The 26,222-nt window shown below is 37.9% G+C and overlaps 1 protein-coding gene across 12 annotated transcripts in view; it reads left to right on the top strand.

Moving 5' to 3' along the window:
- PKP4 (plakophilin 4) overlaps positions 1–26,222 on the top strand; it is a 228,263-nt gene that overhangs the window by 72,127 nt on the left and 129,914 nt on the right. For 9 of the 12 annotated variants that reach the window (XM_012496517.2, XM_012496518.2, XM_003266146.3 and 6 more), the window contains one exon: positions 416–552. In XM_012496517.2, coding sequence (XP_012351971.1) covers positions 421–552 — 132 coding nt within the window. In that variant the 5' untranslated portion in view covers positions 416–420. Of the gene's footprint in view, positions 1–415; positions 553–700; positions 771–26,222 lie in introns of those variants that run through there. The other 3 variants (XM_030797019.1, XM_030797018.1, XM_030797020.1) reach the window with 2 other exon arrangements.

Raw genomic sequence — 26,222 nt, 5'->3', positions numbered from 1 at the left:
CCAAGGGTGACCTTGCTGCTAGTTATTAATATATTATATTTCTTTTAAATAAGCAGACTTTTATTTTTAAGCCTTTAGGTTTTAAACTCTTTTTCTTTTCTGTTGCAAAAACCTCTTCTGCAATTGGTAAAACATTCTTCTCATGTTAGTTAACATTTGTAGATGTCTTTTTGTGTGCATATTACTTTGAAAACAAACCCCTATAGCAATCTAGAATGTTTATTATTTAGTTTCTTGATAAGTTAGTCATATTTATTTCTTGGTTACCTGTTTAGAAAATTTAGCAATTTAACAAGCTTTTGATCATGGTGTATAGACTGTAGTCTACTGTAGTTGCTAGGAACCATCTGTAAAGCCTTGGTTCCTGCAAGGGAGCCCAGAAGAAAGTGTTAACCCTTTGCCTGCTTGATTGCAGGAGGAATGCCAGCTCCTGAGCAGGCCTCATTGGTGGAGGAGGGGCAACCACAGACCCGCCAGGAAGCTGCCTCCACTGGCCCAGGCATGGAACCCGAGACCACAGCCACCACTATTCTAGCATCCGTGAAGGAGCAGGTACATCCTCGTATTGAAAGTTGCAGTGAATTATTTCTTTAATGCCTTTAAAAAATTAATCTTTGGATATGTTTTAAATTTGTCTAACGTCCTTGACGCCTTCACGTTTTCTAATTATAAGGTGTTTACATCCCTGAGTACATTGGGATGACTGGCATGTAGAGCCGCTCCAGGTGCCAGTCAGAATCGGAACATGCAGGATACTTGTGCGTCTGCAAGTAAGGACAATCTCGATGGTGATCGGTGTCTCTGTCTCTCCCACATTGCAGAGTGTGTGCATGCACGCAAAGCTGTGTAAAGCATAGTTCTCAGTGCTGACTTTTCTATCAGGACTCTGGCAACCTGAGGCCTGTAATAGCATTAGGTATTTTGAACATTTTAACATAGGTAGTATATAGGGTTGTCTCTGTGATTTTTGGATAAAGGCTATATTTGTGTGTTTGTCTAAATTAAGTATATTCATTTTGTGAGCTAATGTTCTAAAACGTCAAACTGTGCCAGTTTGCTTCAATGTCATGTTTATGTTGATTTTTTTAAGGCATTAATACTCTATCCTTCAAACTCAAGTAACCTTCTATATTAGGTCTTATCAGTTGTGCTTAGAGAAATTGGAATTCTGCGATTTTAATTTCTTAAGATTTAAAAGCTTAATAAGGCAAATGTAAATTTAAAACTCTAGGGATAGTTTTTTTGTTTTTTTCCCTGCTTCTTCTCTCCAAAACAACATCATATGTCCCCTGTGAGGGTTATTTTGTTGAAATAATCTAAGATTAAGTTTTTTTAAAACATCTTATAATTAAGCCACTAGATGTTTTTTTCTCAAGATAGGTAATGTTGTATTTGCTGGGATATTCCTTTAAACGTCAGTATCAGTAACTCAAATGACTAATGATGACGAAGATTGAGGAAACATTTATTACCTTATTGTTGTACTATTTGCCGTAACTTGGAATGTGGTGTGAAAGATTGCTCTAAAACCGTGACACATGTCTGACGTTAGAACTATGTTTTCAAGAAAAAATATTTCAGTTTATTCTAGTAACAAGATGTCAAAATTTTTTTTTTATTCCTCAATGAAATTTGAAGTTTTTAAACTTTCCACAAAGAGTTTGAGAAGGTACAAGATATAGTCAGTACAATTTTCATCTTCCACCAAACTATAGAATGTCTAAGCTTCTATTATCTTTAGGGGAGAAAAAAGGACTCTTTGATAGCACTTCATAGTTGTCAAGATTTGAACCACGGAGCTGTTAAGATGAGAAGCCTCAGATTTATTTGGGGCTCTTAGTATATACTGTGTTTTGGTGAAATGTGGTAAATTTATCAAAATGTTTAGGAATGACTTAAAACTATTAACTGTGTGCAGTAAACATAGCAATGGGAATGTTCTTTTTGTACCTTGAGACCGTATACCCTACACGTAAGAAAATAAGGCAACTTGTTAAGATTTTGACACTAGAATTTCTTGATGGCCTCAAATGACTTCAAAATTTTATCTTCTGGCAGTAAATAGTGTTCTGAATAAGTATTTTGTGGGAAATGCTAAGAAGAGTTCAGCTGCTCAAGGCAGCCAAAAATGTATTCATCTTATTCATTAAAACAGTTATTATATATAATTGTTTAGTTAGTGGGATGCTATACTCTAGTCTTTGGTTCCGTTCCTATCCTGAGAAATTGGAGTTCGTTAATATATATTTGTCGTTTCATATATAATTTCTTTTAAAAATTGTAAGGACTTAGCGTTTCAGTTGTTTAACCCAGGATACCACATCTGTGTCTTTCCAAGATACTCTCATGGTTTTAAATAGCTCCCCTGCAATTTTTGTGGCACCAGGCAAAATATAGTTGGAGTAAAAATTTCTTAAGACTCTCCTGAAATATGTCACTTCCTATCATCTACCCAATGGGATAGAGCACAGAAAAGTTAGATCCGAGTAAGAAAACTAATTACCATTCACCTTATATGTTTGATTTTAAAATTTACTGGTCAGAGTGTGGCACTCTTAGCCCACTGTTACATGCAATTGCAATAAATGTTGGTCATGTTTTATATCCAAAAGAGCAATATTCTTAGATGGGATGCATAATTGGTATTACTTTTTAGAGATGGGGTCTTGCTCTGTTGCCCAGGATGGAGTACAGTGTCACCCTCTTAGCTCACTGCAGCTTCAAATTCCTGGGCTCAAGCAATCCTCCCACCTCAGCCTCCCTAGTAGCTAGGACTACAGGCGTGTGCTACCGTGCCCAGCTAATTTTTAGTTTTTAATATTTTTTTGTAGAGATGGGGTCTCACTACCTTGCCTAGACTGGTCTTGAACTCCTGGCCACATGCAATCCTCCTGCCTCAGCCTCTCTAAAGTGTGAGGATTATAAGTGTGAGCCACTGTACCTGGCCCATAATTATTATTTTTTTAAAAAGCCTCACTGCCATGCCATAATGGTATCCACTCTGTGATCTCAAATAACAGACCTTGCTTAGTGGCAGCTGTGTCTTAGGAATGGTATTTCCTTAGGTCACAAAAGGAAGGGACCCTATCAATGCAATTGGGTAGATAAAATTCTGTTTTCTCTGCTAACTATGTGATCTTGGAAAGATTTCTTAACCTTTCCGTTCTCAGTTTGCTCATTTATAAGTTGCAGGTAATAATAGTGAGGACCTTAAATTAACATAGGTAAAATGCTTACAACAGTACCTGGCACTTAGTAAGGGCTAACATTACGATTGTCATCATCATTTCTGCATAAGAAGAAAAGGCTCCTCTTAGGAGGAGCTAGTGATTCTACTTGTAACCATACTAAAGATTCAGTGAGCCCTTTTTTTGGACATTGATAGCAGAAGACAAACTTTGAATATTGAGCACTGTTTATGCTGTGACAGTAGTTTACTTATGCAGACACTAAACTTTAAAAACTTCATATTGATCTCACAAAAACTGTATACATAAACATATAGTTTTATGTCTATGTTACGAGAAAGCATATAAAAATAAATTTTATGAACATGCTAGTTTATTGCAACCCCAAACATAATGTCAAGGCACTTGGTTAAGGAATTGCAAAGTAGTATCTTATAAAATTCACCTGAATTTTGAGAGGAAAAGTCTGGGTTCTTCAGTAAAGTATATCTAAGCCAGTAAAATACCTCACACATACTCCCCTTGGGCAATTCATGGTAAGTGGTAGGAAAGGAAATGGCAAGCAACCAATAGCAGTCTTGTTAACAAACCGTTAGTCTATTAAATATCTGAAATTGGACATAGAGTGTCATAAAACAATGAAATCTTTCTTCACTGGGCTATGCTTTCCCTAGAATCCTCCAGTGCCAGAAGCTAGCTGCTCCTTGTTCTTTGGCATAATGCTAGAATTTACGGTGTCTTTTATGAAGTGATAACCTCTCATAGTGATGTCAGTCATGTGGATGCATACCTGCGAAGATACAGAAAAATCCTCGCTCCTTGACAGAAAGAATCTTTGCTACTTCTGTTCAAACGCTGCCTTTTTGATGAAACATACCCAGCCTGAAGTCAAATCTCTCTCCTGATCTCTTTTAGCACTTTATACCACTGCCATGACTCTTAACAGTATGCTTCTTTGGATTTATGTAGTCAGCTACCTGAGGATAGAGCCATGTTTTAGCCCTTGTTTTATACCTATGTTACAGGTTGCTCCTCTCCCAGCACCTTGGGTAAATTAGACCTGCAGTAAACGGTTGTTCGAGCAGGGAATGAATAGATAATACTGTCGATTACTTTGTCACCAACTTGCGGTTTTATTAAGATAACAGAACCTGTAGCCACATTCACAGAAACATTGTGAGCAAGAGAGTCTCACAGCACCTAGAAAACTTGTCACTCAGCTGAACATTCTTCTTAAGACAATTTGAATTGCACTATATCCATATTGATACAGGATTTAAATCCAATCTCTGCATAGTGTAAAATAAAATTTTATTTCATAGCTACTCGGAGAGGCTGAGGCAGGAGAATGGCGTGAACCCGGGAGGCGGAGCTTGCGGTGAGCCGAGATCGTACCACTGCACTCCAACCTGGGTGACACAGCAAGACTCCGTCTCAAAAAAAAAAAAAAAAAAAAAAAAAATTTTATTTCATGTCTGTGGTCAAATAATGACATAGGTGTCATAACTTTCATCTCCCATCTGTCCAATTTAGTCGAAAGTTAAGTTTAGGGAATAAAAAAGGATGTGGTTATCTTGGTCATGTCACAAAATATCCACCAGTGTTGTGTATATCAGGTGATACGGATGACTACTAAAGAAATGTTAAGAATTATGCTTTAAGAGAAATAAAAAGTCAATCCATGGGAATAACAAAGTAATGTGATTCTGAAATTACAGGAAGTGTCAGAACTTCAGCCACCAGTTGGCTGTAATTAGGATCATCCTTTAGCAGGTTCTACTGTTCAACTCAACTCCTAATAAGAATCCAGGAGTCCATGATAAATACAGATGTAGGAAAGGAGGAATCTCCTAATAGTTTTCAAAAATATCTGACAAACTTGATACTGGTTAGTGCCTAGCTTAATCTCTTACATGTAATAACTAGATAAATACAGCGCTGGGCATGGTGCTTCATGCCTGTAATCCTAGCACTTCGGGAGGCTGAGGTGGGCAGATGGCTTGAGCTCAGGAGTTCAAGGCCAGCCTGGGCAACATGACAAAAACCCTGTCTCTACAAGAAATACAAAAAATTGGCCAGGTGTGGTGGTGTGTGCCTGTGGTCCCAGCTACTCGGGAGAATCACCGGAGTCTAGGAGGTCAAGGCTGCAGTAAGCCGTGATCATGCCACTGCACTCCAGCCTGGGTGACAGAGCAAGAACCTGTCTCCAAAAAAAGAAAGAAAAATGTGGTGCCCTCAAAGGATCCTGCCTCTTCCTGTGAAAACCTTAGATTAAACTGATTGATTTGTCATTGAAATGCACAGCACACCCTTGGATGCAGAGGAATTGGAATTAGATAAGACATTCACTGCTTATCCAGAGCCTTGCTGCTGCCCTCTGCGACTTACTTAGATGTGTCAGAATGCTCACTCACAGGCACAAGGAAGCAGCGAGCCAAGCGTCATGTGCAGGGTATTATTATCAAGTGGTAGAATACATTGTAGTTTTATAATGATTCCGATATGATCTCTTGGTTTTAGAAACACTCTTTAAAAGGACAATATGGCCAATCATGGCTAGGATTTGCAAGTATCTTTCACAAGTATCTTTGCAAGTTGATTTCTGGTTTTGTAGAATTGCACATGTAATATTCATTAGAGTCGTTCATCTTCTGTCATAAAGTTGCTTGAATAATTGAGATCTCTATTTGAACTTGGCCATACTTTTCAGGCTCTCTAATCACTTTTTTTTTTTTTTTTTGAGACAGACTCTCGCTCTGTCATCCAGGCTGGAGTGCGGTGGTGCAATCTTGGCTCACTGCAACCTCCACCTTCTGGGTTCAAGTAACTCTTCTGCCTCAGCCTCCCAAGAGTAGCTGAGATTACAGGTGTCTGCCACCACACCCGCTTAATTTTTGTATTTTTAGTAGAGACGGGGTTTCTCCATGTTGGCCAGGCTGGTCTCGAACTCCTGACCTCAGGTGATCTGCCCACCTTGGCCTCCCAAACTGCTGGGATTACAGGTGTGAGCCACCACACCTGGCCCACAAACCACATTCTTATATTTTTGGTTAATGATTTCAGAAGCTTAGAATCTAGATTTAAGGTTGAGGCCAATCCAGATAGCATGAACTGGTAAGCAAAGAATAGATTTGGTAAAATATGCTAATTTTATATGCACTCTTTCTACTCTGGTGAGGTCTCAAGTTAGATACTGTATGTGCTTCTTTTGTTATCTTCGATGAGTGAAAATTGCAATGTTCCTCATTTGTGTGGCTCTTAAAGAGAATACCACTTTCAATATATTTTCTGGCTTTTGTGAAAATAACCATTCTATCTTCAGTATGTCCATATTAACTTAAGTGATATTTAAATATCAAAGAGTGAAATGAGAGCCAGAGATACCTTAAGTTTTTGAAGATAAAATAAAATCTGAAGCCCAACTGTGTCCTGTTGATGTTACTTCATTTTTACATAGATATCTTAGCTTCAGTAATTACACACCCTTCCTGTATGGCAAAATGCCTAGAAGTGAACAAATTCCAGTACAATTATTTGCTTTATTCTTCTGGAACTGAAACAACTCAGCTGTTACACACCTGCCTTTGTAACTTCCTTTTGTTTGGCCCCTATGCTTATTTTCAATGAAATAGTCCTCTCTGACACACCTCAACCACATGCAGAAGAGAGAATTTTTATTTCAGCTGTAAACAAGCATAGTTTATGTCACTTAACTAGAAGTCCTGTGCTGTAAGTACAATGCCTGAAACTTCTGATTTTTCCAATTGACAACTTAATTATTTTTCCAATTGGTAACTAAATTATCCTGGCAGTTATTGTTACTGTGTAACCTATAGTGAAGTTTTCAGTGCTTGAACTGCAGCATCTAACCCAAGATAAGATTGGATCTCAGTGGTTTTTGAGGGATCATCAAATTTTACAGCTTTATCTCCATAATATTATAAAAATGAGGTTCAAAATGAGGACACATGGCAGAGCTCTTGTGACACTGTTTGGCTTGTATTCAAGAATTCTGAACTCTAAAATGGCTCTCAGGAGATCAGTACTCTTAAGTTGCATGTACCATGGTCAGAATTTAACATTTCCCTTCATTTCGTTAACGATGCAGGGTGTCCTCCACCTCAAGCGTCCCTGTGATTAAAGAACACTGCAGAGTATGGCCAACAGGTTTATTCAGTATTTGAGTACTGCCCACTCCTCAAAGAAGTTGTCCTTCTCAACATCAAAAAATTAGACTACCAAGAGGTAACTAACAACAAGCATATGCATTTGGCTACCTGCCTACATTTTCCGATAGTCTGATGAATGATCAGATGGAACTGCTAGCAAAGCTTCCAGTCTTACATGTCCTCAACTATATATTCAGGATAACTTAGTATTTGTTCTCTTTGATTTCATTGGAAGCATCATTTTAGGTTGTATTGACACTGAGGGGTTTGTTTGGAAGACTATTCCATGAACTTGAACAGACTCCATGTGGCTGTTCACACATAACTGGATCACACATGCAAACATGGAAAGCATAGTAGGTGCCCAAAATATTTTTCAGTTAATGAACTAAAAATGTAAACATGTTTACAGTGCCTCCATACTTAGATTAATCTTGCTTATAATTAATTAAAAAGTGTTTATTCAACGACTACTCTGAGCAAAGCACTTTGTCAAGGAATGGGTTGAGGGGGATAAGCAGACATAAAGATGATCTATTTCATATAGTTTCTACTCTCAGAAGAATGCAGAGGCACAAACCGTATTTATACTTCAATATAGAGTAATTGACACATTATGAATAGTCATTAATTGATGCATAAGAGACACGAATGTGTGTACTTTTGCCCCCTTTTGGTTTAAACAGGCTATCAGTATGTATTATGTCAGTTTTATGTAAGTTAGTTAACTTAGGCATTTTTAGGTTTAGTTTTTACCACTGAATTACCATTAGCTTTTATTTACATTTGAAAGTAATAGAATATTTTTGTTTAATTTTTACCATTGAATTAGCATTGTTTCGTTTACATTTGAAAATAATAGAATATTTTTCCTTTGTTAACACTTAAAGCCAACCGTGACTTTGCATGTTTAAAATTATAATTTCCTTTTCAGTTGAATAATCCAGTTTACAATTTCTTTTCAGAGTTAAATTATGAATATATGGAATAATTTCCCCCTGTGCATGCAAACTTTATGCTGTTAAATTTGAAATGAGTGACTGCTGAGTTGATGAGATTAAATGGATAAGAGGATTATTCAGCATTGAATTCTCTGCTTTGCATGATCGTTTTTCTTTTTAGAATCACTTCTGGAGAGAAAAATATTTCGGAAACATATTTTTCCCTTCAGGTATAACCCTAAAGTTATTCCGTAGCTATTGCAAAACAGCCTATCCATTGCCTATCTTCATGTTTAAGGGCTCCCAATTTCTAAATTGCCATTTTTGTTACTTTGCAAAAACGTGTCCATATGGTCTTACTTCATCTGTTTATATTTTATGAATGTATCGTTCCCAAAGTGATCAGATCTGCTTGTACCTCAGCAAAGTAATTTGGGTTATGGCTATTTTATTTCAGGCATTCCTAAGAAAGATCATTTAAAATGTAAAGTTCTTTTCAAGTAGTTCAAAGACAAATCTATGTCTTAGCTTATAGAATCTTGAGTTTTTATGTACCCAAACGTTAATAATGTAGGAGTTACACAAAGTAGAAACAGTCTGCAAGCAAATTGAAATAACACATTATTGAAACTTGAAGACAAATAACATACTATGCAATTATATTCTATATAATTATATTTCAAATATGAAAATAGCTATCATAAATTAAAAGTATACTTAGAATTTCAATCTCTGTGGCTCTTGAAAGAAAATTTAATTTTTCCTTTAAAAATTGGAGTTCAAAGCATTTCAATTTATAGACTGTTTAGCGTTTTAACTTGTAGTCTTTTTCTTATGAAAATTCCTGTAAAGCAACACGGCATCAGTGAAGTGTTCATCGTGAGTTATCATCTACCCTAATAGGCATGTATCTCATTTAAAAATTTTCCCCAAATCGTTTTAAGAGCCTAAACCAAGATTAAGGTCTTAACCACTGCCTATGGCCTTCTAATAAACTATTCTGGCAGAATTAAAAACTCTTACTATTTCATCCATATGTAGTATTTCTGTATTCTAGTATTCCTTTAGAAATGCCTTTCCATCACAAAGTTAACATAAGCCATGATTTCTCTTCTTTTGAAAATACTTCTATTAATTATTTTTAAAGTAAGCCCTTTATGCCCAACTGAAGAGTCAAGTAACACCGTTTTTCATTCATAACCTTAGCTGCCTTATACGTTCCATGGTTTAAGTCTAGGACTATTGGAAGGGATGATGCTTACTGGAATTTTCCCATTGTCCCACTTTCTCGTTTGTTCCTTAATAAGATAAGTAATATTATTTTTCTATAATGTAAGCTCTTAACAGCAGGATTTTTATTTTATTTCAGTTAGCAAAGAATAATGAAAAAGCAAATTTTTAAACTATTATGTGAAAAAATATATCTTAGTGATTGCTGCTGTTGACATTCTAAGCTGATTGATGAGAAGATTTGAAGGTCTATAGGTAAGACTATGAAAAATATTTGTGCATTTACGGGTACTGAACAGAATGCTGTTGCACTTAGCTCATTTGATCTGCACTACAGAATTGGGCAAATGTGTTTTATTGATGTGGAATAATTTATCTAGTTGAATAATTTTTTTTTAAAAGCAAACTTTTTAACCCAGGATAAAACTTCAGTTTCCCACTGAAAACCTTTTTCGGAATTGGAGAGTGCTCTTACTTTAAAACCAGTAGATCAGAAATGCAAAGAATGGATCATCTCTGACAGGTCTGCCATTGTGCGAAAAAGACCCTTCATTGCTTTACTGGGCCTGCTGCTTTTTGATGCAGCTAGATTGCTGTCTCTGTTCTCCTTACTACTACTACCACCACCACCACTACCACTATTATTACTGCTGCTGCTGCTATCACAACAGGAAACAAATGACAAATCTAGAAAAATTGTAATTGTCAGTAAGATATGAGAATCATTGATCTCTACGGAATAGAAATCCAATAGGAGACTAACAGCTAACATTTATTGAGTACTTACTATGTACCAGGCATTGTACTTAATTCTATAAGTGGAAGATCTTCTATGTTCCTTATCACAAATTTTGGGGTTAATGTAGTAGAGTCTTTCAGGTTATTTTGGCCACTGAACATTTCATCTCAGTTTCTTTGTTCCATGAGTTTTCGAACCTTTTTCAACTTTGTGGGGGAATATATAGTCTTGAACTGTACAATATCCTTTCAGTAAATATTTTTATCCTTAAGTTACCCAGAGTGTTTTCTGGTGCTTGTAATTAAAAACCCTGATTATACAGGTCGGTGTCATTATTACCACTATTTACAGATGAGGAAACTAAGCTCAGAAAAGTTAAGTAACTTGCTCACACTTTTATAGTTAATAAATAGGGAATATGAGATGCATATCCGGGCAGTCTTATGCCAGATATGCATACTAAACAATTAAAATCTGCAGTGGAGTCAATAAAGAGAAGAATGCATACAGAGGAAAACTGAACATTGATGGTGACAAGCATGTGAGACCTTATCCTAGAATATAGGAAAAAAGAACAAAAATGTAATAAATTCTCCTAGACATGGAGGCCATAGAAAGTAGATCTAATGAAAACATTGTGGGTTTTCTTGAGAAGGATTTTAGGGTAGTTAGAAGCAGTACTTAAGTATAATTTAAAAACAATTTTTCTGAGCAGAAAATAAAGCCCTGAGTATATAGATTTAAAGCAGTCATCATATTCCAGGCACCACCTATGGAACAAAGACCTGTCTCGGAATTACTTTTATAAAATTTTATATTTACAAAGAGAAGGAAGAAAAACCTTTGCAATTCAGATAAAAGAAACAGTTTATCTACAAAAGATAAAATCAGGCTCCAGTGAAACACTAAATTCCAGAGAACATTAGAGCAATGTGTATAGAGTTTTGAGGGAAAGTGCTTGTAATCCAAGAATTTATACCCAGCTCAGTTGTCTTTAATATGTGAAGGATTCAGGCTGGGCGGGGTGGCTCACGCTTGTAATCCCAGCACTTTGGGAGGCTGAGGCGGGTGGATCACGAGGTCAGGAGATCGAGACCGTGGTGAAACCCCGTCTCTACTAAAAATACAAAAAATTAGCCGGGCATGGTGGCGGGGGCCTGTAGTCCCAGCTACTCGGAGAGGCTGAGGCAGGAGAATGGTGTGAACCCGGGAGGCGGAGCTTGCAGTGAGCCGAGATTGCACCACTGCACTCCAGCCTGGGCGACAGAGCGAGACTCCGTCTCAAAAAAAAAAAAAAAAAATATGTGAAGGATTCAAAAGATATTCTCAGACATTCAAGGATTCATGTAATGTGTTTACTCTTTTTCCCTTGTTCACCCTTTTTGATAATTAAGGATTTGTTCCCTTTAGGGAGGAATTAAATTTAAAACTCAAAAATTACAAATTCATAGTATAGAATTACTAGTGGATCTTCTCTTAGTTAAGGTTCCAAACCAAGAGTCAAGGGTTATTGGGTGTTAGTCAATTAGATGTTGAAGTCCCCTGCTTTCCTGCTTCTCACGATCCATAAGCTATGTATTCTTTCAAGTAGTTCAGGTTGATAGACCTTATGTAGTAACTTACGTTATAGGTTGTTGGCTTATTGAATTTGCAAAGACAAACCCTGAGGTTTAAGCTGAGATCAGATTCCTATACATGTTATCATCTTTCTTGGACCCATGAGTACTGTTTTAATTGTGCTTAAAATATCAGTATTGGTAATGGGATCTTAGTTAGGTTAAAATATGTACTCACTTGAAAAAGTCTTTTGTAAGGCAATTCTCAAAGTTGTTTTTGACTACACGGGGTAAGAATTGTGTCCTAAGCAAAGGAGGAAGTAAACAACAGGGGTTTGGCAGGTACCTATCAAATGAGTGAATAAATGAATGCAGTCGGTGCAGAATAAATCAGTACTGATTTGCCTTACTTACAAATCAATAAGGCAAAACAATGACCACCTAGTGAAAAGGGAGTATTTGACATCAGCTAACAATTGTGAAAAGAAGTGTTAATAACTAATATGCACGTGAAATAACGTTCTACCTCACTAGTAATCACAGAAATAGACATTAACATACTGAGAATGTATCTGCTTTTCACACTGGCCACAACAAAATTAAAGGTAAAATAGTGTGGGTGTACTGATGTGGGCAGGGCAATTTCATGTGGTATTGGTGCGAGTACAGTGGCACAACCATTTTGCAAAGTAATGATCTGTAGTAAAGGTCTTAACAATGATTATGGAATGATCCAGTTTTGCTATAGAAATAGACATTCATGTGTGTATCCAAACATACATGCACTCACTAATAAAATAGAAGGAGATACTCGTAAATGTTGAATAGATGTCTTTGGATAAGTTTCCCCCTATATTTTGCAAATTGCTTATGAAAAGCAGAGTATTTCATAAAAATTCTAAATCCACAAAATAAAATGGCAATTTAGAATAAAAGATGATAAAAATGGCATTTTTATTATTCACAAAAATACTAATAATAAAAGGTTACCATAGGCTAAGGTTTACAGAAAGAAAACAAGTAAGTTTGTATAGGATGCAAGATGTGGAAAACTTGTCAAATGAATCATGATTGAGAAACTGGATTGTCTTGCTTAAAAAATAAATGGAAAGTTTAGTATGACCACAGATCCAGAAGAGTATCATAGAACAGGTGTTAAAAGCAGGAACTCCCACTTTCATACCTGCTAAGTTGTGTGACTTTGGGCAGGTTACTTTGGGTGGAGTCTCCGGTGTCCTTATTTGTAAAATGAGGGTAATGGCTCCAATCCTGCTAGGAATAAGTGTTCAGTAAACATTCTGCGATTTTGTTATCCTTGAGATGATATGTAGAATGGTAGTGGAAACAGCATGTTCTAGCCTGGGGCTACTTATGAGGGACATGGATCCAGACTGAGGGATACTCATAGATAGAAGGCTCAGGCTAAGACTTGGCCCCACGGTAAGGATTCTAGCCAAAGGGCGAGGCAGAAGTTTAGTCACATGCCTCAGTCTTAAGCAGTCAAGATGTCTCAGAAGCTGATGGAAAAGGTTAGTGTCTGTTTGGACTCATGGAGATATGGGTTGTGTCATCCTAAAATAATCCTGCAAATCCAACTCTTTCCAGATAGCTTTATAGAATATATTCAGAAATTTCATTAGGAGATTGCTCACATATATCTTTACCTGTTGTTGCCTCAGAGGGAATTCCACAAAGTATGTTAAGAGAAGGAAGTTACACACAAGTATGTAAAATACCCCATTTTCTTTTCCTTTTTTTTGAGACAGAGGCTCACTCTATCGCCCAGGCTGGAGTGCAGTGGCGTGATCTCGGCTCACTGCAACCTCCGCCTCCTGGGTTCAGGTAATTCTCCTGCCTTAGCCTTCCAAGTAGCTGAGATTACAGGTGCCCACCACTATGTCCAGCTAATTTTTTGTATTTTTGGTAGAGACAGGGTTTCACTATGTCGGCCAGGCTGGTCTTGAACTCCTGACCTCGTGATCCACCCACCTTGGGCTCCCAAAGTGCTGGCATTACAGGCGTGAGCCACTGCACCTGGCCTCTTTTTTTTTTTTTTTTTTTTTTGAGATGGCATCTCGCTCTGTTGCCCAGGCTGGAGTGCAGTGATGCAATCTCTGCTCACCGCAACCTTGGCTTCCTGGGTACCAGCGGTTCTCCTGCCTCAGCCTCCCGAGTAGTTGGGATTACAGGCACCTGCCATCACGCCCAGCTAATTTTTGTGTTTTTAGTAGAGATGGGGTTTCACCATGTTGCCAGGCTGGTCTCCTAACCTTAAGTGATCCACCCACCTCAGCCTCCTAAAGTGCTGGGATTACAGATGTGAGCCACTGTGTCTGGCCTCCATTTTCTGGACTGTCCCACTTCAGTATATAAAGTCCAAACATGTTTTCCATGTTCCAATGTGAAAGTCCAAACATGTTTTCCACTATATTTCAGAGATTAGAATGGACTCTGGTGCTAGTGTTCAGTACTTGTTGAGTACATGTTTGTTAAAAATGTTGGTTTTCATTGAAACTAAACACAAGTATACTAATGGATGTCAAATTCACATTCATATTATCTAGGAGAGGTGAGGGAGGAAGTAAAAAGCCCCTCCTCTCAAGACAGTATACAGGCGGGGAGGAGCTCTCCAAAGGAAAACCCAGAAGTTTCCTCAGCTAGGCCCAGTGGCTCATACCTGTAATCTCAATACTTTGGGAGGCTGAGGCAGGAGGACCTCTTGAAGCCAGGAGTTCGAGATGCACGCGTGCTCTCTCTCTCTCTCTTTCTACAAAAATATATATATATTTATGTATTTAGCTGGGTATGGTGACACATGCCTGTAGTCCCACCTACTCCAAATCACCACGTGCCTGTAGTTCCAGCCACTTGGAAGGCTGGAGTTCAAGGCTGCAATGAGCTAGGATCGCACTTCTGTACTCCAGCCTGGATGACCAAGCTAGACCCTGTCTCAGAAAAAGAAAAGTTTTCTCAAGACGTGTATACTATAATTTATACCCAGTACTTTTTTGCTTTCTATTAAGTCAATTCTGCACAAAATTAGCAGCCAAAACAGATTTGTTCCAATGCGAATCATTTTTGTTTCTAAAGCGAAGTGGTGGTCCCTGAATCCTGACTATAGGACCACACCAAACTTGTGCTGCTTCTACTTGTGTAGACTTTGTTTCCTCTAACCCAACATACTGGTGACAGCAGACTGTATTTTAAAATGATGTCACACATCTTTTGGGGAATTGGGGGAGCATCTCTGACAAGATTGTATTTTCCAGCTTTTAAATGCTTCCAGCAATATTTCATTGAAAATGTAGCCCTAGTAAGTCATGTCTAAGCCTGAAGAAATACTGGTGCTTTTACAAAGTCAAGAGTTTGTCCCTGCTCTGATGGCACATACCCCTAATCTATTCTTGCCTTCCGTAACCTGGATGCAATCCAAAGCCAACTGTAATCACTCTGACTGATTTATTTGAACTGGCAGAGCTCACATTGGTACCCTCTAAATGTTCCTTGTGATATATTCCTACACAGAAGAAGGTAAATGTAGTAATTAGGACTGTCTTATTTTATGACTAGCACTATGCAAAAAATATGGAGCCATTTCCAATACAATTCTTGCATATTAAAAAAAAAAAAAATATGTCCCAGCTTCATAGTCCTTTATTCAGGCTGACTAGAAATGCACAATAAAGTAGATTGGCCACAAAATATTGCAAAGCACAAGATCTTGCTATTTTGTGACTGTTTAGTTAGCATTTCAGCTGTCCAAAGTAAGCGCTAAATAAGGTTTGACCATGTCAACCAGTACAGTGAGTTTTGATTCCCATAGCAGATTAGCATTGGCAAGCTGGAAGCACTAGCCCCCTGGACGCTCAGAAAAATAAATGTCAAATGGTTACTGAGAGCCAGTCAGAGGAGGCTACCAACAAGGAAAACTGAGCTCTCTCCCAGTTCCTTCAGCTGAGCACTCTGGAGGGTGCTACTGGGTAGGCTGATCAACCAGGGCATTCTCACTACCAGCCAGCCCCCAGGACCCTCTAGAAGAGGTGCATGGACCCCAGGGGCTTCAGTATGTCCTGGGATATTATACCACAAAGAATATTTTTAGGTGTTAGGCTTACTATTACTTAGAGTGATAATTGAATAATTTTGACTCATCAGTAAACTCTTACAGTGTTTCACTGTACTCTTCTGAAGAACTTAGTAGAGTTTTTAAATGCATCTTGATATAGTGAGAAGAATGCAGGCATTGATATCAAACAGACATGAATTCAAATCCAGACTCCTACAAATGACTTTATTCTATTGGGCAAGCCCCTTAACTTCTCATAGCCTGTTTCCTCTTTAAAATTATAATAACAGGCCGGGCGTGGTGGCTCATGCCTGTAATCCCAGCACTTCGGGAGGCAGGCGGATCACGAGGTCAAGAGACTGAGACTATCCTGGCCAACATGGTGAAACCCCGTCTCCACTAAAAATACAAAAATTAGCTGGGTATGGTGGTGGGCGCCTGTAATCCCAGCTACTCAGGAGGCTGAGGCAGGAGAATCGCTTTAACCTGGGAGGTAGAGGTTGCAGTGAGCACAAACCTTGGTTTCTAGAATGGAACATTCAGTTGATATTTTGAACATCTGGTTAAAGCCCAGGAATTGCCAAGGAATTCAATTCCAGGGGGCTGTCTGACCCTGAAGCCTACAGCTTAAATTTACTTTTCCTACTCTTCCTTCCCTCAGTCAGCTCTGTATTAGGCCGTTTCAGAGAAATAGAAGGGTATAGAAGGCATAGTCCCAGCCCTCCAGGTTCATAATCCCCCGAAGATGCTTACAACCCGGTAAAGGTGCTCAGAATGTACTTCGTTTAGGAACATCACTTACCAAGTGGTTCTGAGCTTTAGGACAGGAGTTGAGGCAGCTAGACACTAAATGGTCAGGTCTGTTGTAAAACTACGTGTTAAGCGGGCCTCAAGTTTTGCAGCTGTAACAACGAGGCATCAAATTACCTTGGCTTAAACAAGATGATAATATATTTCTTAGGATACAGTCCAGAGAGCAGTGGTCCAGAGCTATCTAGGGCAGCTTTGCTGCAAGGTTGCCATCTCTGGACCTGAGGGAGCTCCCAGCTCTCATCAGGTCCCAGGCAGCAGGTAGGGATGAAAAACCATGGGAGCAGATGCATTCCTTTGGAAAAGCATGGTCTAGAAGAGGCTTGTTCCTCACATGCTAGAACTCGGTCTCATGGCTGCAAGCTTCCTCAGAAGCTGGGAATTGCGGGCTCCAGTGAGCAGCCATATGCTAAGCTAAAATGACCCTAAACAACTAGCAGTTTCTGCCACAGTCTACTTTGGAAGAGTATGGGTGCCCTGGCACCTGAGCCTGGTTGCTCCTCTGCTCTCTTTTCTACCTGCTTTACTGTATCCTCCTTCTGATTAGGGTCAGGCCGGGCTGGGATGCACTGGACCTTTCTGGATGTTCCACAGTGGTCAATAGAGAGCCCGAAGCATTATTCTGATTCTTGTATTTTTTTAGAAGATGATTTTGTTTCACTATTTAATATTTGTAATAAGTATTATGGAGGATAGGATATAATTTTGTTTTCTTGTGTTCACAATACATTTTTATTTTAAAATATTTTTAAGTTCATTTTCCTTTTAAGCCTTAATAGTCTGGTTTTTGAAATCCTGTAAATATTGTTTAAATTTAAAAAATAAAATCCTTGTATTGAACTTTTCATGCTATTGCCCTCTTATAAATAGTAATGGAAATCACTAAATATGCCCAATATGAGTAATTAATGTTGTTCTGATACCCTAAATGTTGTGTTTCTATTTCCTTACTTTCTTTTTCCTTGCTTTCCTGCATTTGGAAAAATTGTTGTGCTACTCCAGGGTTTTAATTTTAGTTTATTTTTATAATATTGCCAATTTTCTCTCTGGAGAACTCAGAATCTCAAGTTAATATTTGTAAGGCTATTGAACACAGATTTTCCCCCATTGCCAGAAAAGCTTTTTTCTTTACAGTTTATAATTGGAAATGAGCAAAACTCAAAGTATAATCTCAACAACAACAAAAAACATTTCTTTTTAAGGAGACAAAAGTGTTACGCCCTCAAACATTTTGATTTTTTAAGAGTAGAATAATTATTTATCTTTTTCAACGTTTTATTCTCAGTACCTTGTAGAGTGGCTGTCATGTGATAAGTGTAGTACTCTAATATTTGTTGACTAAATCATATTTAAATTTGTAAATTTAAAAAATGCCCGTTTGTAATCTCTATGCTCAGAACTATTAAAGTACTTAAAATATTTTGACTCTATTAACTGCCTCCTGATACTCAATACATTCACATACAACACCCACACACATACACTTAAGCACACCCTTGTGTATGGACAAGATGCATACATACACATATGTATTCGTGTGGCATTAGGCTGTTGCAACTGCAGCTCTTTGAAACATACTAAAATTATATTTGAACATCTCTGCATAAGAAAGAGCCTGTATTTTGCTCTTTAGGCCCTCACACTCAACCTTATTTGCAGTAGTTTGAAATATAGGTTGAGTTTCCCTTATCTGAAATGCATGGGACCAGAAGTGTTTTAGAGTTCAGATTTTTTTTAATTTTTGGAATATTTGCAAAATATACCTACAAATCGAGCATCTCTAGTCCAAAATACCTGAATGTTGGAGCATTTTGAATTTTGGGTTTTCTGGTTAGGAATGCTCAACCAGTATATATTTGGTTATCTTTGTATTTTTGTGGAATGTGTTTTAGATGTGCACATTTGGTTACATTAGTGGTAGAGGCTAAAGAGAGGAGAAGGGACCAAAGAACAAGAAATAGAAAACACAAGATCAAAATTAGGGGAACAGTGACAGCAACAACTGATGGTCTTATGTCGGGGGAAGAGACAGAACAACTGCAAGATAGGTCTGGAGGCTAATGGTGTCTCCATGCAGTTGTGAATGTTCATAGTGGTGCTTTAAGTGCGTGTTCTGTATATTCTGGTTAATAAGTCAGAAAATAAGTAATAATACTAGAATAGTATTTGAAATCAGAAAATAAATTGGCATTTGAAGGATAAACTTTGGATATCCAGAAATTGTAATTCTGCAGAACAGCTCTTTACTCAAAGATGAGAGAAATGAATAATTATTAAGTAATGCAAAGTATCAAGGTAGCCAGTTTTCAAATGTAATGCATTAAAAGGTCGTAACTCCCTTGGGAGAAGAGCATTGAGAGACCAGGGTAGTTCTCCATACATGGTTACTCTTACCCAGAAAGGCAAGGTAGAATTTTGTTGTTAGAATAATAATTAGTGTTCACTGAGCACTTATTATGGGTATCACTGTGCAGGTGATGACATGTGTACCTCATTTAATTTCTCATCACTTTGCAGTTCAGGAATTTTGAGGATTATCTCATTTGAAATGAGAGGAAACTGAGGTGTAAATTGATTACTAAAGCTGTTGATGGTCACACACAATTCATAAGCAATCAGCCTGAATTCTCCTCCCCACCCCTAGTCCACCACCACTCACAGAGCTTGTGCTCTTGCCAGGGCTTACTAGAGCCGTGCTTAAGTGAAGCAAAACCACTTCCTAGCTTTGTGGCTCCAGGGCAGCCAGCCAGGTAGTGTTTCCAAGCCTCAGTCTGCCTCTTAGACTGAGGATAAGAGCAATTAGTTGACTGCCTATTGCATAGGGGCATTGTAAGACTCATGAGAATAAAGTTTCTTAGAAATCCAAAAACAATTTTGTAAAAAGGATTGTTATAAAGCATTGTTATGGATATCCTTATAGTCAGCAAAGTAAAAATGTATTTGTTTCCTTTTGGGAAGTATTATATAACATTATGCACTAAGAAATAAGAATTAGAGTAATTTAGGCCTAAATGTTGTCAAATTAGAAATTTTAATTTGGTTTTCCCCACCATAAGTATTCTCTTATCTTCCCCTCCCCCAGCTCAACAAGGAAAGTCCTTGTTATATTGTATTAATTTCATTCTGATGATATGTAGGCTGCATAAAAAAGACAGCAAGGGTAATGAATTTGCTTCTTACACTGATCGGTGAATATGGTATGAATTGAACATCCCACCAGGAGCCAGAAGATCCTGTGCTGTCAGTCAGTTGTCTCTTCAACCCGGTAAATGCAGAGTGTTTCTCTGCCACTACTCCAACTTACCTGTTATCCATATGTGTTGAATAAGTTCATGTTCCTCATCTGTTGGAGCTGCAGAAGACAAAAACTGTGTCAAGAGGGCCCTTTTTTAAATGCAGGTGGAAACAGAGCAGTAGCAATGAAGTGATATTTAAGGAAGCTACAGCTTAATGAATCAAAGTCCCCTGTCCCACCTAGAGCCATCTACTCTCCAAGGCCTCTCATTCACAGGACTAGGATTTGGTTCCATCCTCTGAATGTACAGTGCCATTGGGCACCCAGAGATCCAGCACTTGTATTTTTGAGTCCAAAGTGTAAAAGAGAGCAAGCCTAACCTAAGTCTTTCACTTCTTTTTTTTTTTTTTTTTTTTTGAGCCACTGGGCACAAGGCAGTTGGGTATTCCTTTTGATTAGCTTTTGTTAGCTCAGGAGGAAGCCTTTCATCACTTCCCCCTTTGGGGGCTCAGCTTCCTCACCAGGCATCTGGGCCTTCACTCTCTCCTTCTGTACTCCTTTGACAAAGGTTTCCTTTTCCTGTTCCCTTAGCTTTGTCCTTTTTGCACTTTCTGTAATCCCACCAGCAGCAGTGTTCCCTTTTGTTTGGAAATAATGAGAAAGGGAGGTGGAGAAGAGTTTTAAAATTTTGAGAAATGAATAAATGTGTTCTTTTAAGTCATAAACCGCTGAAGGTCAAGTGCCCTTATTAAATATCGTAGAGCACTAATAAAATCTCATGAGCCTAATACTTTTGATATAACAGAGCATAGCTATTATGGAGTCTAAGCGGTTGCAGAGGTTAGGATTTTCCTAATAATACCTGCATTCAATTCATAATCTTCACACTTATTTAAACCTGTTTCTAGTCATTTTCCATCACATCCATGAATAATTATAGTAACTCATTCTTATATCCATATATAACTGCATATTTACCCCCTAGGTTTATGCTTGATTTAAACCTAGTACCGTAGTTATTCCTAATTGTAAACTGATGATGAGATTTCCCATGTGGATTGCATAATTTAATTAGTTTAGTGTTTGTAAAAATTCTTTGAAGGTAAAATATTTTCATAAATGCCAAGAATTATGATTACTTTTGTTATGTAATTTCTAAGACTCAATTTCTCTTGCATATAGTTCCTCTCTTAAGGAAGGTTTATATACAGTGCCTTTTAAAAATATTTCAAAATTGGAAGCATATTTTTGGTTGTAGTAGATACTGAATTATCTTGCTGGTTTGAATCTTGAAGAAAATGAAATGTAAATTCAGATTAAATTGGTATCTCTTTAGTACCCAGAATATGTTTTTGACATTTGGATACTGCCCATTAAATTCTTTGTATTTGACTGTCTGATTATTTTTAAAATGTATTCTGAATTTGTGTGTCTGTTCTGGGTTTTATTTGAACTGAATTTTAGTTAAGTAAAGGATTTTAGTATACTTTAAGTGGTATTAAATAAAATGAAAAAGACTGATTTCAAATATTAATCTTTTTAGATTCTTTTGCCATATGTTCTTTTCCCAATTTATTTTGTCATATAGTTTCCATTTGTTCAAACGTCATTTTTCTTCAGATTTTTGCTTTACTCTCTTTGCAAGATTATGAAAACTGTCTCTTCTGTAACTGCATTCAGAGTGAAGCCTGCAAACAGGAAATGCCCAGGTAAAGATGGTTAGATGGCACAAATACTAAGCACTGCATAGTTAAACCTGATGCTTTTGAAATCTTCTTTTTTTAAGTAATCACAAGATATTTGGGAGTTTGGTTGTCCTTCTCAGTACACAGGAAAGAAACGTGAAATTTTGGTTGAGAGAAGTAGCACCATAGGGCATGAGCCAAAAAATGTAGCAGTAGGCAGCCCAAGAGAGGTGTCAAATTCAAACTAATTTCACTTTTGAGAACAAGATTTCCTCTCAGACAGTGCAGCTCAGAGGATAGAAGATAAGCATAGAAAAACAGCACGAGATCTTTGAGGTGGGCACAGGTTAAGGATAAAGAGCATGGGGATGTGATTTACAGACACAGAGACAGTACGAAACTAGGCCTGGAGCATTGCAGAAATGCTGAAATCTCAAAGTTGAGAGAAGAAAAGGTCAGAGGATTGGATTCACAGAGAGGCTACAGTAAGTAAAAAGGCCTCTTTTTTATGCAGTAAGATAAGAAATAGAAGGTACACACACTGGAAAAGAAAAGTGAAACTCTGTTTTTCACAAAGGATATTATTGTATATATAGAAAATTCTTAAGCAGGAATGAGCAAACTATAGCCTACAGTCTAAATTCAGTCTACCACCTATTTTTGTATCACCTATGACCTGAGATGACTTTTACATTTTTGGGCCATGGGGGGGCAGTGGTAAGTGTAAGATGGCACAACCATGTTGGAAAACAATTTGACAATTTTTTTGTGAAGTTAAACACATTTACCATATGGCCCAGCAGTTCTCCTGGGTCACACCTAAGAATAAAAGAAAAAGTATGTCCACACAAAAACTTGTCTAGAATGTTCATAGCACTGTTATTCACAAATGCCCACCAAACTAGAAACCACTTAATTGTCTGTCACTGGGTGAATTAATAAATTATATTCGTAACATACAACAAGAAAAAAGAACCCAACCATTGATACATACATCATGGATGAATCTCAGAAATATGCCGAGTGAAGGAAGTAAGCCAAACATAAAAGAGTACGTACTGCTTTACTCCATTGATAGAAATTTTAGAGCAGGCAGAATTAATCTGTAACAACAGAAAGCAAGTCCATGATTGCTGGGGAACAAAGGGAGGGGCAGTACTGCAAAGGAGCTAAGGCAATTTTGCAGGGTGGTGGCATGACCAAAATATTCTGAATCTGTTTGGAGCTGTGGCTCGTTGTTGTGTACATTTAGTAAAACCCCTAACGCTGTGTCTTTAAAATCGGTGCATTTTATTGCATGTAAGTTATATCTCAATAAAGTTGACTTTTTAAAACACATTAACATGTTTTTAAGAATCACAGTAAGACCTGGCTTAAACTAGATTATCAGCTTCCATAGAGCACAGACTCTTGGATAGACACTGTTTTACAAAACTCCAGTATGCAGCTTAATATTAGGCACCCATAAAATATTTTTGAGCAGACACCTGAGTGAAAGAAACAAGACCGCACATTAGGCTGAGCATCGAGGAGTGAAGCTCCGTGAAGTCAGCCAACAAGGCTCAATGCCAGAGTTCAAATCTGTGCTGAGGCTGGGTGAAGCTGTTGGATATAAAACTTTTGTTTTAGATTTGTTCATCTTAACATTTATTTTTCTATTGGAGAAAAATATGTGCGATGTAATCCACTATGACTAGAATTACAGATAAAGCCTTTTGAATGGCAGACAGGGATTCAGACAATTAACTGCCTGTGGAGTACTCTGTACGGGAAGCAATTTTATTGAAATAACATAAGGAGCCTGTATTGGTAGTTTTAATAAAATCAAGCCTGACTCATCTATTTGAGGACCAGAATTATGGAAATAACATCTTATGCTTCAAGAGTATTTTAAGATTGGAACAGTTATACTCATATTTATGAAAAAACAAAATTTGTGCATAAGTAAAATTTTAACCCTGTGGAAAAATTTAATATTTTTATTTGGCTTCTTTATGTTAACCGTGAAGAAATTCCTTTAGATTATACAACTTCATAAATGTTAAGTTTCACTCCTCCAGCCACCCAAGATGCCAAAAGGAAAGAAGGCCAAGGGGAAGATGGTGGCCCTGGCCCCTGTTGTTGCAGATAAGCAGGAAGCCAAGAAAGTGACGGATCCCCTGTTTGAGAAAAGACCTGAGAATTTTGGCATTGGATAGGACATGTAGCCCAAATGGGATCTTAACCCACTTTGTCAAATGCCCCTGCTACATCAGGTTGCAGCAGCAAAGAGCTGTCCTCTATCCGGAGCTGAAAGTGCCTCTTGCGATTAACCAGTTCACCCAGGCCATGGACTGCCAAGCAGCTACTCGGCTGCTTAAGCTGGCCCATAAGTACTGACCAGAGACAAAGCAAGAGAAGAAGCCGAGACTTGGCCTGAGCTGAGAAGAAAGCTGCTGGCAAAGGGAACATCCCCACTAAGAGACCACCTGTCCTTCGAGTAGGGGTTAACACTGTCACCACCTTTGGAGAACAAGAAGGCTCAGCTGGTGGTGATCGCACATGACATGGATCCCATTGAGCCAGTTGTCTTCCTGCTTGCCTTGTGTCCTAAAATGGGGGTCCTTGACTGCATTATCAAGGGGAAGGCAAGCCTGGGATGTCTGTGCATAGGAAGACCCTGCACCACTGTTGCCTTCACACAGGTTAACTTGGAAGGCAAAGGAGCTTCGGTTAGCTGGTGGAAACTATCGGGACCAATTACAATGATAGATATGATGAGATCCACCATCACTGGGGAGGCAGTGTCCTGGGTCCCAAGTCTGTGGCTTGCTTTGCCAAGCTGGAAAGGGCAAACGCTAAAGGACTTGCCACTGAATTGGGTTAAATGTACACAGTTGAGTTTTCTGCACATAAAAATAATAAAAATTCTCCTTCCAAAAATAAATTTTCAGTATTATCAGAATGGTACTTTTACAAGGGTGGATCATGTTTAATTTCATGTCTAAAAAATAGGCTTGAGTCAGTGTAGTCTGCTTTTTAATCCTTTTAAATTTATTTACAATATTTTTCAGAGTTTTCGGGAAATCGTTTAGTGGCCCTTCACCTACACCCCTGTGAGGGACGAGTGCTTTGGTTGAATATGTTCCTCCCCACCACCACCCCTAGATTTAGACCTCTTTCCCCACCCTTTGCTATTCCACACACTAAGGGCTGCTGGGCCGCCTGCAGGTGGTTAGGTGCCATTGCCCCTCTGCTTGGAATTCAAAACACAGAACTTTTTTTCTTACAATATTTTAACAAGCAGAGGGAGGAGGTAAAGATTCAGGTAAAATACTGAATAGCCCAGTATTTTAATCTTCTGTGTTGACCAGTATGGAAAGGGTCATTAATATTCCAACACTTATATTTTGCATTTATTCACAAAAGTTTTAAAAGTTTTCTTGATTTAATTCCAATGATTTTATTGAAGGGATAGTAGCTTATTTTCATAAAACATGTTTTTTTTTTCCATTATTGCTTAAATTCTGTCAATTCACAGAAACAAAACATTTAGGTTGTGAAAACTACTTAAGATTATGCCTAATAAATGCATGGTTGTGGTTTTAAAATTATTCAACCTAATGTAAGTAATATTTTATCTCATAGCAGTGTCATTAATGGGAGTAGTATTGTCCAGCATAGGAGGGTTAGGCACAGATGGAAGATCAAAATCTCACTCTCCTGAGGCTCCATCTATGGCTCTGCTCTCTAAACAAGGTTGCATTTATAGATCTCTCAGAATAAAACATTCTTCTTCTGCCAAGAAGAAGTTAAACAATCTATTAATGTGGAAAAATGTTGCTTCAAACACAGAAGTCTTTTTGTAATGTGTATCAAAGTGGATTCATGAATGAATCTATAGCAGTATTTTGCCAGGGCTGTAAGAATGTCACTTATAGCTTACAAAGTCATAACTTAATAAAAAGAAAATATGGACACATGTGTTAATGTTTTTAAAGGCAAGCTTACTGAGGTATAATTTATGTAAAATAAAATTTAATGAGTTTTGACAAATGAATGTAGTCATGTAACCATAATCAATATATACAACATTTTCATCACCCCAGATAATATTCTGTAAAGCAGTTTTCAAACGGTGGTTGTGAGTCCTTGGACAAACACAGTGTGACCCAACGAGCACTTTGCCACCAGGGCTGACTCCCTGATGGGGTGTGATTTCTAGCCCTGCTGTTTGGCTGCACTCTCAACAAAGGCGGCAACTTGGGATCATGTTAATGTAAGACACTGTCTGTTCTGATAGACTGGTGGGGCCTGTCTATTTCTCAGACTTAATGGAGAATTCCTGCAATTCTGTGTCTCAGTGAGAAACAGTGTTTGAAACTTTTTATCACTCAAGTTCTCAAACTGTAGATTTTACATTTGTGCAGGATTGGACATTTATTGATTTAGGTACATTTACGAAGTAATATTTATTGTTAGTTTAGAATTACAAAATGAATAATTTGAGAGAAAGCTTATAAATGTCTGGGAAACAAATGTGGTGCCCTTCTGGGAATTTACGACCTAGGCAACCTGGCCTTTTAAAGATACACATAACAGAGAAAGAAGACTACATTGCCTT

This window comes from Nomascus leucogenys, chromosome 17 (assembly GCF_006542625.1).
Source record: "Nomascus leucogenys isolate Asia chromosome 17, Asia_NLE_v1, whole genome shotgun sequence".
NCBI classification, from domain to species: domain Eukaryota; kingdom Metazoa; phylum Chordata; class Mammalia; order Primates; family Hylobatidae; genus Nomascus; species Nomascus leucogenys.
Note: the sequence above shows the minus strand (reverse complement) of the source record. Positions and strands in the feature narration are given on the sequence as shown.